This window comes from Oncorhynchus keta, chromosome 22 (assembly GCF_023373465.1).
Source record: "Oncorhynchus keta strain PuntledgeMale-10-30-2019 chromosome 22, Oket_V2, whole genome shotgun sequence".
Taxonomy (NCBI): Eukaryota; Metazoa; Chordata; class Actinopteri; order Salmoniformes; family Salmonidae; genus Oncorhynchus; species Oncorhynchus keta.
Window position 1 is genome coordinate 9,677,282 of NC_068442.1, and position 15,807 is coordinate 9,693,088.

At 41.0% G+C, this 15,807-nt stretch overlaps 1 protein-coding gene across 1 annotated transcript in view; it reads left to right on the plus strand.

Moving 5' to 3' along the window:
• The first annotated feature begins 2,600 nt into the window (after positions 1 to 2,600).
• LOC118401015 (synaptotagmin-9-like) overlaps positions 2,601 to 15,807 on the plus strand; it is a 52,351-nt gene continuing 39,144 nt past the window's right edge. Inside the window, exon 1 of the mRNA XM_035798128.2 lies at positions 2,601 to 3,205. Within this exon, the coding sequence (XP_035654021.1) occupies positions 3,058 to 3,205 (148 nt within the window). The 5' untranslated portion in view covers positions 2,601 to 3,057. The remainder of the gene's footprint in view (positions 3,206 to 15,807) is intronic.

Sequence of the window (15,807 nt, forward strand, 5' to 3'; positions counted from 1 at the left end):
AGATTGGGTCATCAGGGGTCATCCCTCACAGTCCAGACCAAAGGTGGTGGTAGTGTTGGTCTGTGGTCCACTCCAAACTGTCAATGTTTAAATCATGAATCAAAACTGTGTTGACATGTCAAGAAAATATTGTCATTTCACATAGCCATACCACAAGGTAGCAACTCTACCTACTTCATTCATGGCGAGAAAGCTAACTGGAACAAACTATCTAGCTAGCCAACTTGCTAATTCGCTAGCTGGCTAAATTAATTAGCTAGCTAGATTATATTAACCAGTATTACAAAATACACCTAAACATTTTTAAAAGTTAGCTGTCACCTTGAGGCTTGATAGGGGTTAACGGGCAAATGTGTTATTTGTTAGCTAATTAAGCTACCAGAGCTTTACTGCCCTATCAAGCCTAGCTAGCTAGCCTTACCGGCTGCTGACCAAATTAGCTAACATTCTTGGTTCTAGTTACTAAGATAAAACATCTCACTTATTTGTTTCTCCAGTTGTCAGTTCGACCACACACAGTTAACACACGTATTTGTGGTACCCAAATTCAAAAGGACAGTTGGAACCCCATAGCAGAAAATATGTGATTGTTGAGTGCTTTTACCTTGCGGTTTGCAAGCCTTTATCCAGAGGGAATACCAAAATTATAGCTAGTGTCTGAATGAATTCTATGGATTTCATATTTGCCAAATTATTGAGCATGTCCTCATGTCCTGATATGGACCTCAGTCAAGAGCATATGCATTGTATGTGCTGAGAACATATACTATGTAGGCCTATTGTCAGTATTTGTCACCATATAGAGAAAATAAGATCTCCACATAGGCCTGTCTTAGGATATCTAAGGAGTCAATACCAAGTGTGCTGTCCAAAAATGATTTGTTCATTGATGAAAAATATGGATTTCATATTTGTCAAATTATTAAGCGTGTAAACTCAGAAATGCATCAGAAATTGTCCTTATTTTCAGCATGTCAAAAAGCATATCAAGATTCATAAATGGACCTCAGCCAAGAGAAGCATGAATCAATATAGCTTCATATCTTGAATGTGCTGAGAAAACACATATACTGTATGTGATGTAAACATTTAGTATTTGTCAACATGAAGAGAGAAAATACGGTGTCACATACATTATCTCAGGATATTGAATGAGTCCATATCCGGTCATAGGAAATGTCCATGTGGATTTTTTGAGTAATCCCAATATCATATTTGTCTAAAAGACACATGAATTCAGAATTTGTCATGATATGGTGCATATTCAAAAGTCAAAATATACTTTTGAAATGGTCTGTATTCTGCAGAATATCAAAAACATGTCATGTAAAGATATCCCCTTATATGAACCACTTTCGTCCAGTGAGAAGTTAACGTTTTGCTTGTTCTGGGAATGTTTATTTTTAGGTTGCAGGGAGGTTCTGAGAACGTTTTACTCTGGTTCCTTGAAAGTGTTCCTGGGAGGTTTTATTAACGCTATGAGAACAGAAACGATAGGTTATTTTAATGTTTTGAGTAACTTCCTTAAAACGTTCACTTAATGTTTCAGTAAAACCTTGTAAGCACTGCTATCTTATTTGGAATTAGCTTTTTTTTTTTTTTTACTCCAAGCACAGATAGAACACCCAATGCAGTTCCTTAGGCATTAATCATGCAAACACACTTATTTTTTATTCTGACAAGGCATCAGTGAGATTTGAACCTATTATATCTTGTTCAACCAGGATGGAGCTAGCATGCCATATTTTTTTACACATACAAAGCTGTTAATTTTAGTCTATTCAATCACCCCCCTTTTTTTAAAGTATACAAGCACTCATTAAGATCAGGTGTGGCCAATTATTGAGCACAGCCAACACACCTGAACACACTGAACATTTTTGAGGATAGAGAGAGTTTTGTTGATGCTGAGAATGGAATGTATATGTTTTTAAATAACATTCTTGGAACGTGCTCTAAAAGTTACTTAAGTTTTCCTGTCATTTTTATTGAACGTTTTTATTATGTTCTGAGAACAATTTGAGAACATGACTTAAAGTAGAGCTTTGAGGAAAACTGCAGGAAATGTTATACTGAAGTACTGAAACTCCCACAGAAGAACAGTGTTTCTTTAACGTTCTCTGAACTATTTGAGAACATTCTCAATGTCAAATCAGTTGGAGAACGTTCCTAGAATATTACCACATTTCTTTTTAAATGTAACCGTGTTTAAATGTTTAGGAAACATTCTGTTAAAGTAATGAAATACCAAGAAAAATATGTTTTTCGTCAAGCAACTATCCTACATCATTCCCGGAAAGTTGTGGGTAGGTTGTATGCAACAACAAAAAACAACATAGGACAACCATGCTTTCACCAAACTCTAAGAAACATATGGTTCCCAGAAGGGTACGTGCTAAATGGGCTGTAATTTAAAAAAAAGCACAGACATGCCAGGTTGATCAAAGCTCTAGTTAATTGTTAAACATGGAAAGCAGCCTTCTGTCACAATAAAAATCCACAACTCATCAATTAATAACAAACCTTGAAATAATGATTCACCAAAATGTCTGTGTTTTTATTGCCTGTTCCATCCCTGGCTCTGTAGGGAACGATAGTGCAGGGTTCCGTGGGCAGGCAGAACGGAGATTCCTGTGAGTGTGCATTGGAAAATAATTGCACGCAGTCCAAGCCATTCATTTAAGACCTTGAGGAGCACAGCTCAGTAATTCAGCACCGCAGTCTAGTGGACACCGCACAATACACAACGCAACGGAGGACAGCAAATTCCAGTGGATGGATTCAACCAGTGGTACAATTCTAAGACTTAAAATATATTCAAGATAGAATACAAAGTTTTGACATAGGCTTAACTAAAGCCATCTTTCAGACGAAAACTTCGTTGGATAAAGAGTTTAGCCACTCTTCGCTTGCGTAATGCTGGTGTAGGCAAAAGTGATATTTGGGATGACTGAATGCGCCAGGCGCCTGGAATCGGGGTCTAGATACTGTAGGCGTTAGGAGTGTTGTGGAGCTGCCGGAGAGCCCCTTCATTATTAAGAAGGATGCTGGTGGGAAATGCCTGGAGACAGAGAGGACGAGATTTTTCGAAAGGCTCTGGAACTGCTGTCGGATCTCTGTTCTAGGGGCGAAGTGCAAAACGACAACTGTGTGGATTTTATATACTATTTTCGAGATCTTGCCAGACCAAGACACTCAGACTCAGGTATGTTGTGGAATGCTGTAACTAATATAAAAATCATGAGATGTATTTAAATAGATTTTCTTTTGCATTGTGAGATTTTAAACTTATGCCAACTCAATTTCAGAAGTTAATGTAAACTATATCTTGGAAAATAGACTGAAAATTGCAACAATTTCAGTGGTTTTTAAAACTGTTTTACAACATTTACCACCACAAAAACTGACACTTCCATTGATTAGGAGCTTTAGGAACTTGTTGCATATGCTTTATATAAATTAAAACTGGATAACAGTGCATTGTGTATTTCAATTTAAACGACCTACATGAGCTTGCCTGTGGAGGGGATATGAGCCCCACCCATTCTCCATAGCCTAGATAACATAATGCTTTGAAGATTGCATGACACAGTATTCCAGTGGCAGTATCATTCTAAATTATTCAAAATGTTTTGTATTCTAAATGTTCATTTGACTGTTTATTTATGATTTATATTGCTGTATATTGACTATGATAATAAAACTACCTTTAAAGAGCAACTGCCCCTAAAAAACAACTAATCCCTTTGAAAAGGGCCAATGTGGCATTAACCTGGACTCAGGGGTATATGTAACATAGATACATAAATCCGGGACACACCAATTAGTATGATATTTTATATGTTTATATATATATATACATTTATATTAACATTCACCTAATACATTTTTTGCACTATTGGTTAGAGCCTGTAAGTAAGCATTTCACTGTAAGGTCGACACAGGTTGTATTCGGCGCACGTGACAAATAAACTTTGATTTGATTTTAATTTGTGGATGTCCATCATCCATTTTGTATGATATGTTATGAATTACAAGTTATGTTATACATTTAAATTGGTACAACATGCTACGAATTGCAATTCATAGAATATGTTATGAATTTGCAAAATGTATGATATGTTACGAATTCTAATTCCTTGCTAGGTGGCTAGGTAGCTAACGTTAGCTAGGCTAAGGGTTATGGGTTAAGGTTAGGAGTTAGCTGACATGCTAAATTGGCTAGATGCAAAGTAACAAAAAAAGCAGTTGCAAAGTTGCTAATTATCTCAAATGCTAAAGTTGTCCGTGATGAGATTCGAAACCCCCGTGCTAGACGTTTGCATTATTCGCTGACCCATCCAACCAGACCAACCACCCTACTTTCGTTTTTGGCTTAAGTAACGTTCTGCCTAACAGTGCATTCAGAAACTATTCACACCACTTTTTCCACATTTTGCTTTGTTGCAGCCTGAATGTAAAATGTATTCAAATTAGATGTGTTTGTCACTGGCCTACACACAATATCCCATAACGTCAAAGTGGAATTACATTTTTACAAATGTATTTTTAAAAAAAAACTGAAAAGTCCTAGGTCAATAGGCATTCAACCCACTTGTTATGGCAAGTCTAAATAAGTAAAATATTTGCTTAACAAGTCCTACAATAAGTTGCATGGACTCTGTGTGCAATAATAGTGTTTAACATTATTTTAGAATTACTACTTAATCTCTGTACCCCACACATACAGATTCAACCACAAAGACCAATGAGATTTTCCAATGCCTCACAAAGAATAACACCTATTGATAGATGTGTTAAAAAAAAGCAGACATTGAATATCACTTTGAGCATGGTGAAGTTATTAATTACACTTTAGATGGTGTATCAAAACACCCAGTCACTATAAAGATACAGGCGTCCTTCCTAACTTGCCAGAGAGGAAGGTAACCAGTCAGGGATTTCATCATGAGGCCACTGGTGACTTTAAAACAGTTTATTGGCTGTGATAGGAGAAAACTGAGGATGGATCAACAACATTGTAGTTACTCTGCAATACTAACCTAATTGACAGGGTGAAAAGACGGAAGCCTGTACAGAATCAAAATATTCCAAATGATGCATCCTGTTTGCAACAAGGCACTAGAGTAATACTGCAAAACAATCGGCAAAGCAACTTTTTGTCCTGAATACAAAGTGCTATGTTTGGGGCAAATCCAATAGCACACTTTACTGAGTACCACTCTCCATATTTTCAAGCATAGTTGTGGCTGCATCATGTTATGGGTATGATTTTAATAGTTGAGGCACGAATGTATAATGGCTGCAGCAATGATGGTAATAGATAACTCATGTCTGACTATAACAGTATACTAACTAGCAGGAACAAACTCAAAACAACCCAGGGCCATAGCAAAACATGTCACACTTGGTTGCATAGTGTAACGGTGTCACCGCTCTTTACACATTTTTTTTCCTATGTCTGTCATTTCCATTACACGTCACAAATGATTGGCGACATTGCTATTTTAGAAAATACCTGGGTCTATAGAAATCTGCCAAATGACAAACGCATTCTAATTAGATCAGATAGGTGTGTTGTAACTCTTGCCTTATAATGACATTAACATACAGTATCAGCCAAAAGTTTGGACACACCTACTCATTCAAGGGTTTTTCTTCATTTGACTATTTTCTACATTGTAAAAACTATGAAATAACACATATGGAATCATGTAGGAAGAAAGTGTTAAACAAATCAAAATATATTTTAGATTTTAGATTCTTCAAAGTAGCCACCCTTGCCATGATGACATCTTTACACCTTCTTGGCATTCTCTCAACCAGCTTCATGAGGAATGCTTTTCCAAATGTCTTGAAGGAGTTCCCACAAATGCTGAGTACTTGTTGGCTGTTTTTACTTCACTCTGCAGTCCAACTCATCCCAAACCATCTCAATTAGGTTGAGGTCGGGTAATTGTGGAGGCCAGATAATCTGAAGCAGCACTCCATCACTCTCCTTGGTCAAATATTCCTTACACAGCCTGGAGGTGTGTTTTGGGTCATTGTCCTGTTGAAAAACAAATTATAGTCACACTAAGCGTGAACCAGATGGGGTGGAAAATCGCTTTAGAATCCTGTGGTAGCCATGCTGGTTAAGTGTGCCTTTGAGTTCTAAATAAATGACCAACAGTGTCACCAGCAAACCCCACACCTCCTCCATGCTTCACGGTGGGAATCACACATGCGGAGATCATCCGTTCACTTACTCTGCGTCTCACAATGACACAGCGATTGGAACCAAACATCTCAAATTTGGACTCATCAGACCAAATGACAGATTTCCACCAGGCTAATGTCCATTGTTTGTGTTTCTTGGCCCAAGCAAGTCCCTTATTCTTATTGGTGTCCTTTAATAGTGGTTTCTTTGCAGCAATTCGACCATGAAGCCCTGACTCATGCAGTTTCCTCTGTGACTTGATGTTGAGATGTGTCTGTGACTTGAACTCTGTGAAGCGTTTATTTGGGCTGCAATTTCTGAGGCTGGTAACTCTAATGAACTCTAATTATCCTCTTCTGTAGAGGTAACTCTATGTCTTCCTTACCTGTGGCAGTCCTCATGAGAGCTAGTTTCATCATAGCACTTGATGGTTTTTGCAACTGCCCTTGAAAATGTTTTAAAAGTTCTAGACATTTTCCAGATTGACTGACCTTCATGTCTTAAAGTAATGATGAACTCTCATTTCTCCTTGCTTATTTGAGATGTTCTTGCCATAATATGGACTTGGTCTTTTACCAAATAGGGCTATCTTCTATCTACCTTGTCACAACACAGCTTATTGGCTCAAACGCATTAAGAAGGAAAGAAATTCCACAAACAAACTTTTATCAAGGCCCACCTGTTAATTGAAATGCATTCCAGGTGATTACATCATGAAGCTGGTTGAGAAAATGCCAGGAGTGTGCAAAGCTGTCATCAAGGCAAAGGGTGGCTACTTTGAAGAATCTCAAATATAAAATATATTTTGATTTGTTTAAAACTTTGTTGGTTACTACATGATAGTTTTGATGTCTTCACTACTTTTCTACAATGTAAAAAATAAGAAAATTAAAGAAAAACCCTTGAATGATTGTTTCCAAACTTTTGACTGGTACTGTATAATTGCTAAGAATGTGAGAGTAGGGTGACCATTACCAATGTCAAACACTGTAACCACTGTCCAAATAAGGGATTTCTCTAGGACATATGCTTATTGGGCCAGTATAGTTAGGCCCTGTCCAGAAGAAACCCTAATCCCTAAATAAGTGCCAAGAACATGGTGCTTATTTAACCAGATAGTCAGTTAAGAACAAATTCTTATTTACTATGACAGTCTACACTGACAAAATCTGGACAATGCTGGGCCAATTGTGGACCCCCCTATGGGACTCCCAATCACAGCCAGTTGTGATACAACCTGGAATCAAACCAGGGTGGCTGTAGTGACACTGAAATGCAGTGCCTTAGACCACTGCGCCACTCGGGAGCCCATGTCACAGCGAGATTGTTGGAGCTAAAGCACAGAGAGATTCTGTCAGCAAAGTTTAATTCATGGCAATAAAAATGAAACACCAGGTAAAAAACCTAGGTGTTACAGTATTTAAGATTCTGAACTCAATTTCTAATCAGTCATTAGGAATGTGACCAAAATAGCTTTTTACCAACTGAGGAACATTGCCAAGGTGCGGCTGTTTCTCTCTCAGGCTGATACAGAGAGACTCATCCATGTTTTTATAACAAGCCGGCTTGACTACTGTAATGCTCTCCTGTCTGGTCTACCCAAGAAGGCCATTGGTCAACTGCAAAAGATACAGAATGCTACAGCAAGGGTACTTAGCAAGACTAGAGCACACATTACACCAATTTTAAGATCTCTGCACTGGCTGCCTGTGAGTTTTAGAAATCATTTTAAGATTATTCTGTTGGTTTTTAAATCAATCCACGACTGTGCACACCAATACATGTCAGACATGCTTTTCAGTTACGTACCCAGTAGGTCTCTCAGGTCCTCTGGCACTGGCCGTTTAACTATCCCGAAGCCTAGGATCAAGAGGCATGGAGAGGCAGCCTTTTTCCATTCCATTTTGTCATTCTTTTTCCCAGCCTCTGGAATAGCCTGACAGAAAAACCTGAGGTGGGCCGAAACTGTGGACATATTTCAAAGAGATCTTAAAACATACCATTTTAGATTTGCTTTTCCTGAGGTGGCTTTTTAGCCATTCCGATTTTGTTATTCTTTTGTTTTTTTATCCTGTTATGTTTGTTGCGTAGTAAATATTTCAGTTTTAATTTGAATAGTTTTTTTTTTGTGAAGCATGTCTGAAATTAAATATACTGAACAAAAATATAAACGCAATATGTAAAAATTTACAATACGTTTCTGAGTTACAGTTCATAGAAGGAAATCAGTCAATTGAAATACATTCACTAGGCCCTAATCTATGGATTTCACGACTGGGCAGGGGTGCACCACCCACTTGGGAGCCAGATCCACCCATTGGGGAGCCAGGCCCAGCCAATCAGAATGAGTTTTGTGTTGTGACAAAGTAGGTGGGGTATACAGAAGATACCCTTATTTGGTAAAATACCAAGTCCATATTATGGCCAGAACATCTCAAATAAGAAAAGCGAAATGACAGTCCATCATTACTTTAAAACCTCTCAGGCTAGCGGGACGCCTAGTGGACAGCTTGTGGAAGCTTTGGGAATTGCAATCTGGGAGCTGGAAATGCATATGCCCCTATGCTTTCCATTTTAAGAGCATGGGCTCTCTAAAAAAAGATCCTGTTGGTTTTTCTTTGGATTTTCTCTGACCGTATCTATTGTGTTATAGTCTCATACAATATTCTAACATTTCTACAAACTTCTATCCAATGGTACCAAATCTATATGCGTATCCTGGCTTCTGGGCCTGAGTAACAGGCAGTTTACTTTTGTTACGTCAGTCAGGTGGAAATTCAGAAAACATGACCCTAGCCTGAAGAAGTTTAAGATATGAAGTTCAGTCAACACGGAACATTTCAATAACTTTTAAAGTTTCTTCAAGTGTAGTCGCAAAAACCGTCAAGCGCTATGATGGAACCGGCTCTCATGAGAACCGCTACAGGAATGGAAAATCTAGAGTTACCTCTGCTGCAGAAGATAAGTTCATTAAAGGTGCATACAAGTGTCTTAGTACATACAACATATAACTACAAGTGGGGTGGCAGGTAGCCTAGTAGTTAGAGCATTGGACTTGGAACTGGAATTTTGCAGGATCAAATCCCTGAGCTGACAGGGTAAAAAACTGTCATTCTGCCTCTGACTGAACAAGGCTGTTAACCCACTAGGCGGTCATTGAAAATAATAATTTGTTATTTTTTTATTTTTTTATTTCACCTTTATTTATCCAGGTAGGCTAGTTGAGAACACGTTCTCATTTGTAACTGCGACCTGGCCAAGATAAAGCATGGCAGTGTGAACAGACAACACAGAGTTACACATGGAGTAAACAATTAACAAGTCAATAACACAATAGAAAAAAGGGGAGTCTATATACAATGTGTGCAAAAGGCATGAGGAGGTAGGCGAATAATTACAATTTTGCAGATTAACACTGGAGTGATAAATGATCAGATGGTCATGTACAGGTAGAGATATTGGTGTGCAAAAGAGCAGAAAAGTAAATAAATAAAAACAGTGTGGGGATGAGGTAGGTGAAAATGGGTGGGCTATTTACCAATAGACTATGTACAGCTGCAGCGATCGGTTAGCTGCTCAGATAGCTGATGTTTGAAGTTGGTGAGGGAGATGAAAGTCTCCAACTTCAGCGATTTTTGCAATTCGTTCCAGTCACAGGCGCAGAGTATTGGAACGAAAGGCGGCCAAATGAGGTGTAGGCTTTAGGGATGATCGTGAGATACACCTGCTGGAGTGCGTGCTACGGATGGGTGTTGCCATCGTGACCAGTGAACTGAGATAAGGCGGAGCTTTACCTAGCATGGACTTGTAGATGACCTGGAGCCAGTGGGTCTGGCGACGAATATGTAGCGAGGGCCAGCCGACTAGAGCATACAAGTCGTAGTGGTGGGTGGTATAAGGTGGTTTAGTGACAAAACGGATGGCACTGTGATAAACTGCTTCCAGTTTTCTGAGTAGAGTGTTGGAAGCAATTTTGTAAATGACATCGCCGAAGTCGAGGATCGGTAGGATAGTCAGTTTTACTAGGGTAAGCTTGGCGGCATGAGTGAAGGAGGCTTTGTTGCGGAATAGAAAGCCGACTCTTGATTTGATTTTCGATTGGAGATGTTTGATATGAGTCTGGAAGGAGAGTTTGCAGTCTAGCCAGACACCTAGGTACTTATAGATGTCCACATATTCAAGGTCGGAACCATCTAGGGTGGTGATGCTAGTCGGGCATGCGGGTGCAGGCAGCGATCGGTTGAAAAGCATGCATTTGGTTTTACTAGCGTTTAAGAGCAGTTGGAGGCCACGGAAGGAGTGTTGTATGGCATTGAAGCTCGTTTGGAGGTTAGATAGCACAGTGTCCAATTACGGGCCGAAAGTATATAGAATGGTGTCATCTGCGTAGAGGTGGATCAGGGAATCGCCCGCAGCAAGAGCAACATCATTGATATACACAGAGAAAAGAATCGGCCCGAGAATTGAACCCTGTGGCACCCCCATAGAGACTGCCAGAGGACCGGACAGCATGCCCTCCGATTTGACACACTGAACTCTGTCTGCAAAGTAATTGGTGAACCTGGCAAGGCAGTCATCCGAGGCCACTGATTCTGCCGATAAGAATATGGTGATTGACAGAAAGCCTTGGTGATTGAGTCGAAAGCCTTGGCAAGGTCGATGAAGATGGCTGCACAGTACTGTCTTTTATCGATGGCGGTTATGATATCGTTTAGTACCTTGAGTGTGGCTGAGGTGCACCCGTGACCGGCTCGGAAACCAGATTGCACAGCGGAGAAGGTACGGTGGGATTCGAGATGGTCAGTGACCTGTTTGTTGACTTGGCTTTCAAAGACCTTAGATAGGCAGGGCAGGATGGATATAGGTCTGTAACAGTTTGGGTCCAGGGTGTCTCCCCTTTTGAAGAGGGGGATGACTGCGGCAGCTTTCCAATCCTTGGGGATCTCAGACGATATGAAAGAGAGGTTGAACAGGCTGGTAATAGGGGTTGCGACAATGGCGGCGGATAGTTTCAGAAATAGAGGGTCCAGATTGTCAAGCCCAGCTGATGGACATTGTGCAATATTTAGTTTCTAACTAATGTCTGAGTCTTTAAAGGAAATTAAGTTCATGTATATATAATTTGATATACAGAACTGTCTTATGATTTATATTATCTTGTTTTGATATTGTCAATTTAATTGTCCAGGTTTTGCAGCTCTTTCAGAACATCTGCTATCTGGATTTGGGTAAAGGACAACCTGGAGAGGCTTGGGCGAGGAGCTGCGGGGGGTTTGGGGGGAGCTGTTGGCCGAGGTTGGAATCGCCAGGCGGAAGGCATGGCCAGCCGTTGCAGTGGGCAGCTGGGAGGAGGTGCTCTTGTTCTCCATGGACTTCACAGTGTCCCAGAACTTTTTGGAGTTGGAGCTACAGGATGCAAACTTCTGCCTGAAGAAGCTGGCTTTAGCTTTCCTGACTGACTGCGTGTATTGGTTCCTGACTTCCCTGAACAGTTGCATATCGCGGGGGCTATTCGATGCTATTGCAGTCCGCCACAGGATGTTTTTGTGCTGGTCGAGGTCAGTCAGGTCTGGAGTGAACCAAGGGCTGTATCTGTTCTTAGTTCTGCATTTTTTGAACGGAGCATGCTTATCTAAAATGGTGAGGAAGTTACTTTAAAGAATGACTAGGCATCCTCAACTGACGGGATGAGGTCAATGTCCTTCCAGGATACCCGGGCCAGGTCGATTAGAAAGGCCTGCTCACAGAAGTGTTTCAGGGAGCGTTTGACAGTGGTCGTTTGACTGCGGCTCCGTAGCGGATACAGGCAATGAGGCAGTGATCGCTGAGATCCTGGTTGAAGACAGCGGAGATGTATTTGGAGGGCCAGTTGGTCAGGATGACGTCTATGAGGGTGCCCTTGCTTACAGAGTTGGGGTTGTACCTGGTGGGTTCCTTGATGATTTGTGTGAGATTGAGGGCATCTAGCTTAGATTGTAGGACTGCCGGGGTATTAAGCATATCCCAGTTTAGGTCACCTAACAGAACAAACTCTGAAGCTAGATGTGGGGCGATCAATTCACAAATAGTGTCCAGGGCACAGCTGGGAGCTGAAGGGGGTCGGTAAGCAGGCGGCAACAGTGAGAGACTTTCTTAACTGACTTGCCTAGTTAAATAAATTACAAACTTCAGAAATTGCAGCCCAAATAAATGCTTTACATAGTTCAAGTAACAGACACAACTCAACATCAACTGTTCAGAGCAGACTGTATGAATCAGGCCTTAATTTATTAAATTACAATGACGGCCTAACAAAAGGCCTCCTGGGGCTGGGATTGAAAAACGAATATATACATGTACTGTATATACAGTGGGGAGAACAAGTATTTGGTACACTGCCAATTTTGCAGGTTTTCCTACTTACAAAGCATGTAGAGGTCTGTAATTTTTATCATAGGTACACTTCAACTGTGAAAGATGGAATCTAAAACAAAAATCCATAAAATCACATTGTATGATTTTAAAGTAATTAATTAGCATTTTATTGCATGACATATGTATTTGATACATCAGAAAAGCAGAACTTAATATTTGGTACAGAAACCTTTGTTTGCAATTACAGAGATCATATGTTTCCTGTAGTTCTTGACCAGGTTTGCACACACTGCAGCAGGGATTTTGGCCCGCTCCTCCATACAGACCTTCTTCAGATCCTTCAGGTTTCGGGGCTGTCGCTGGGCAATACAGACTTTCAGCTCCCTCCAAAGATGTTCTATTGGGTTCAGGTCTGGAGACTGGCTAGGCCCCTCCAGGACCTTGAGATGCTTCTTACAGAGCCACTCCTTATTTGCCCTGGCTGTGTGTTTTGGGTCGTTGTCATGCTGGAAGACCCAGCCATGACCCATCTTCAATGCCCTTACTGAGGGAAGGAGTTTGTTGGCCAAGATCTCACGATACCCATCCATCCTCCCATCAATACGGTGCAGTCGTCCTGTCCCCTTTGCAGAAAAGCATCCCCAAAGAATGATGTTTCCATCTCCATGCTTCACGGGTTGGGATGGTGTCATGTAATGTAATGTAATGTAAATGTGTCCTTGGGGTTGTACTCATCCTTCTTCCTCCAAACACGGCGAGTGGAGTTTAGACCAAAAAGCTCTATTTTTGTCTCATCAAACCACATGACCTTCTCCCATTCCTCCTCTGGATCATCCAGATGGTCATTGGCAAACTTCAGACGGGCCTGGACATGCGCTGGCTTGAGCAAGGGGACCTTTGACGGCGTAGTGTGTTACTAATGGTTTTCTTTGAGACTGTGGTCCCAGCTCTCTTCAGGTCATTGACCAGGTCCTGCCGTGTAGTTCTGGGCTGATCCCTCACCTTCCTCATGATCATTGATGTCTCAAGAGGTGAGATCATGCATGGAGCCCCAGACCGAGGGTGATTGACCGTCATCTTGAACAGTTGTTACCTTCTCACCAAGCTGCTTGCCTATTGTCCTGTAGCCCATCCCAGCCTTGTGCATGTCTACAATTTTATCCCTGATGTCCTTTCACAGCTCTCTGGTCTTGGCCATTGTGGAGAGGTTGGAGTCTGTTTGATTGAGTGTGTGGACAGGTGTCTTTTATACAGGTAATGAGTTCAAACAGGTGCAGTTAATACAGGTAATGAGTGGAGAACAGGAGGTCTTCTTAAATAAAAACTAACAGGTCTGTGAGAGCCAGAATTCTTACTGGTTGGTAGGTGATCAAATACTTATGTCATGCAATAAAAATGCGAATTAATTACTTAAAAGTCATACAATGTGATTTTCTGGATTTTTGTTTTAGATTCTGTCTCTCACATTTGAAGTGTACCTATGATAAATATTACAGACATGCTTTGTATGTAGGAAAACCTGCAAAACCGGCAGTGTATCAAATACTTGTTCTCCCCACTGTACATATATAAATAAGGGACAAAACATGCATCACGACAAGAGAGATAATACAACACCACATAAAGAGAGACCTAAGACAACAACATAGCCAAGGCAGCAACACATGACAACACAGCATGGTAGCAACACAACATAACAACAACATGGTAGCAGCACAAAACATGGTACAAACATTATTGGGCACAGACAACAGCACAAAGGGCAAGAAGGTAGAGATAACAATACACCATGCAAAGCAACCACAACTGTCAGTAAGAGTGTCCATGATTGAGTCTTTGAATGAAGATATTGAGATAAAACTGTCCAGTTTGACTGTTTGTTGCAGCTCGTTCCAGCCGCTAGCTGCAGTGAACTGAAAAGACGAGCGACCCAGGGATGTGTGCACTTTGGGGACCTTTAACAGAATGTGACTGGCAGAATGGGTGTTGTATGTGGAGGATGAGGGCTGCTGTAGGTATCTCAGATCAGGGGGAGTGAAGCCTAAGAGGGTTTTATAAATAAGCATCAACCAGTGGGTCTTGAGACAGATATACAGAGATGACCAGTTTATAGGGGAGTATAGAGTGCAGTGATGTGTCCTATAAGGAGCACTGATGTCAGATCTGATGGCTGAATGGCAGAGAACATCTAGCCGCTCGAGAGCACCCAAACCTGCCGATCTATAAATTAAGTCTCCATAATCTAGCATGGGTAGGATGGTCATCTGAATCAGGGTTAGTTTGGCAGCTGGGGTGAAAGAGGAGTGATTACGATAGAGGAAACCAAGTCTAGATTTAACTTTAGCCTGTAGCTTTGATATGTGCTGAGAGAAGGACAGTGTTCCGTCTATCCATACTCCCAAGTACTTGTATGAGGTGACTACCTCAAGCTTTAAACCCTCAAAGGTAATAATCACACCTGTGGGGAGAGGGGCATTCTTTTTACCAAACCACATGACATTTGTTTTGGAAGTGTTCAGAACAAGGTTAAGGGTAGAGAAAGATTGTTGGACACTAAGAAAGCTTTGTTGTAGAGCGTTTAACACAAAAACTGGGGAGGGGCCAGCTGAGTACAAGACTGTATCATCTGCATATAAATGTTTGAGAGAGCTTCCTACTGCCTGTGCTATGTTGTTGATGTGAATTGAGAAAAGCGTGGGGCCGAATTGCTGCAAAGATACCACTACTAAAGGACATCAATAAGAAGAAGAGACTTGCTTGGACCAAGAAACATAAGCAATGGGCATTAGACCTGTGGAAATTTGTCCTTTGGTCTGATGAGTCCAAATTGGAGACTTTTGGTTCCACCCGCCATGTCTTTGTGAGACGGATGAACAGTGAACGGATGATCTCCACATGTGTATTTCCCACCGTAAAGCATGGAAGAAGAGGTGTTATGTTGTGGGGGTGCTTTGCTGGTGACACTGTCAGCCTACATGCAATACGCTTTGTGGACTTTACCACATCGGAGGCTGCTGAGGGGAGGATGGCTGATAATAATGGCTGGACCGGAGTAAATGTAATGGCATCAAACACATGAAAACCATGTGTTTGATATATTTGATACCATTCGACTGATTCCACACCAGCCATTACCATGAGCCCGTCCTCCCCAATTAAGGTGCCACCAGCCTCCTTCACCGGACAGATGTTACTCTCCAGTTTTTGATGAAACACTGTTGTGATTGAATTTTATTCTGCCACTGTGTCTTATT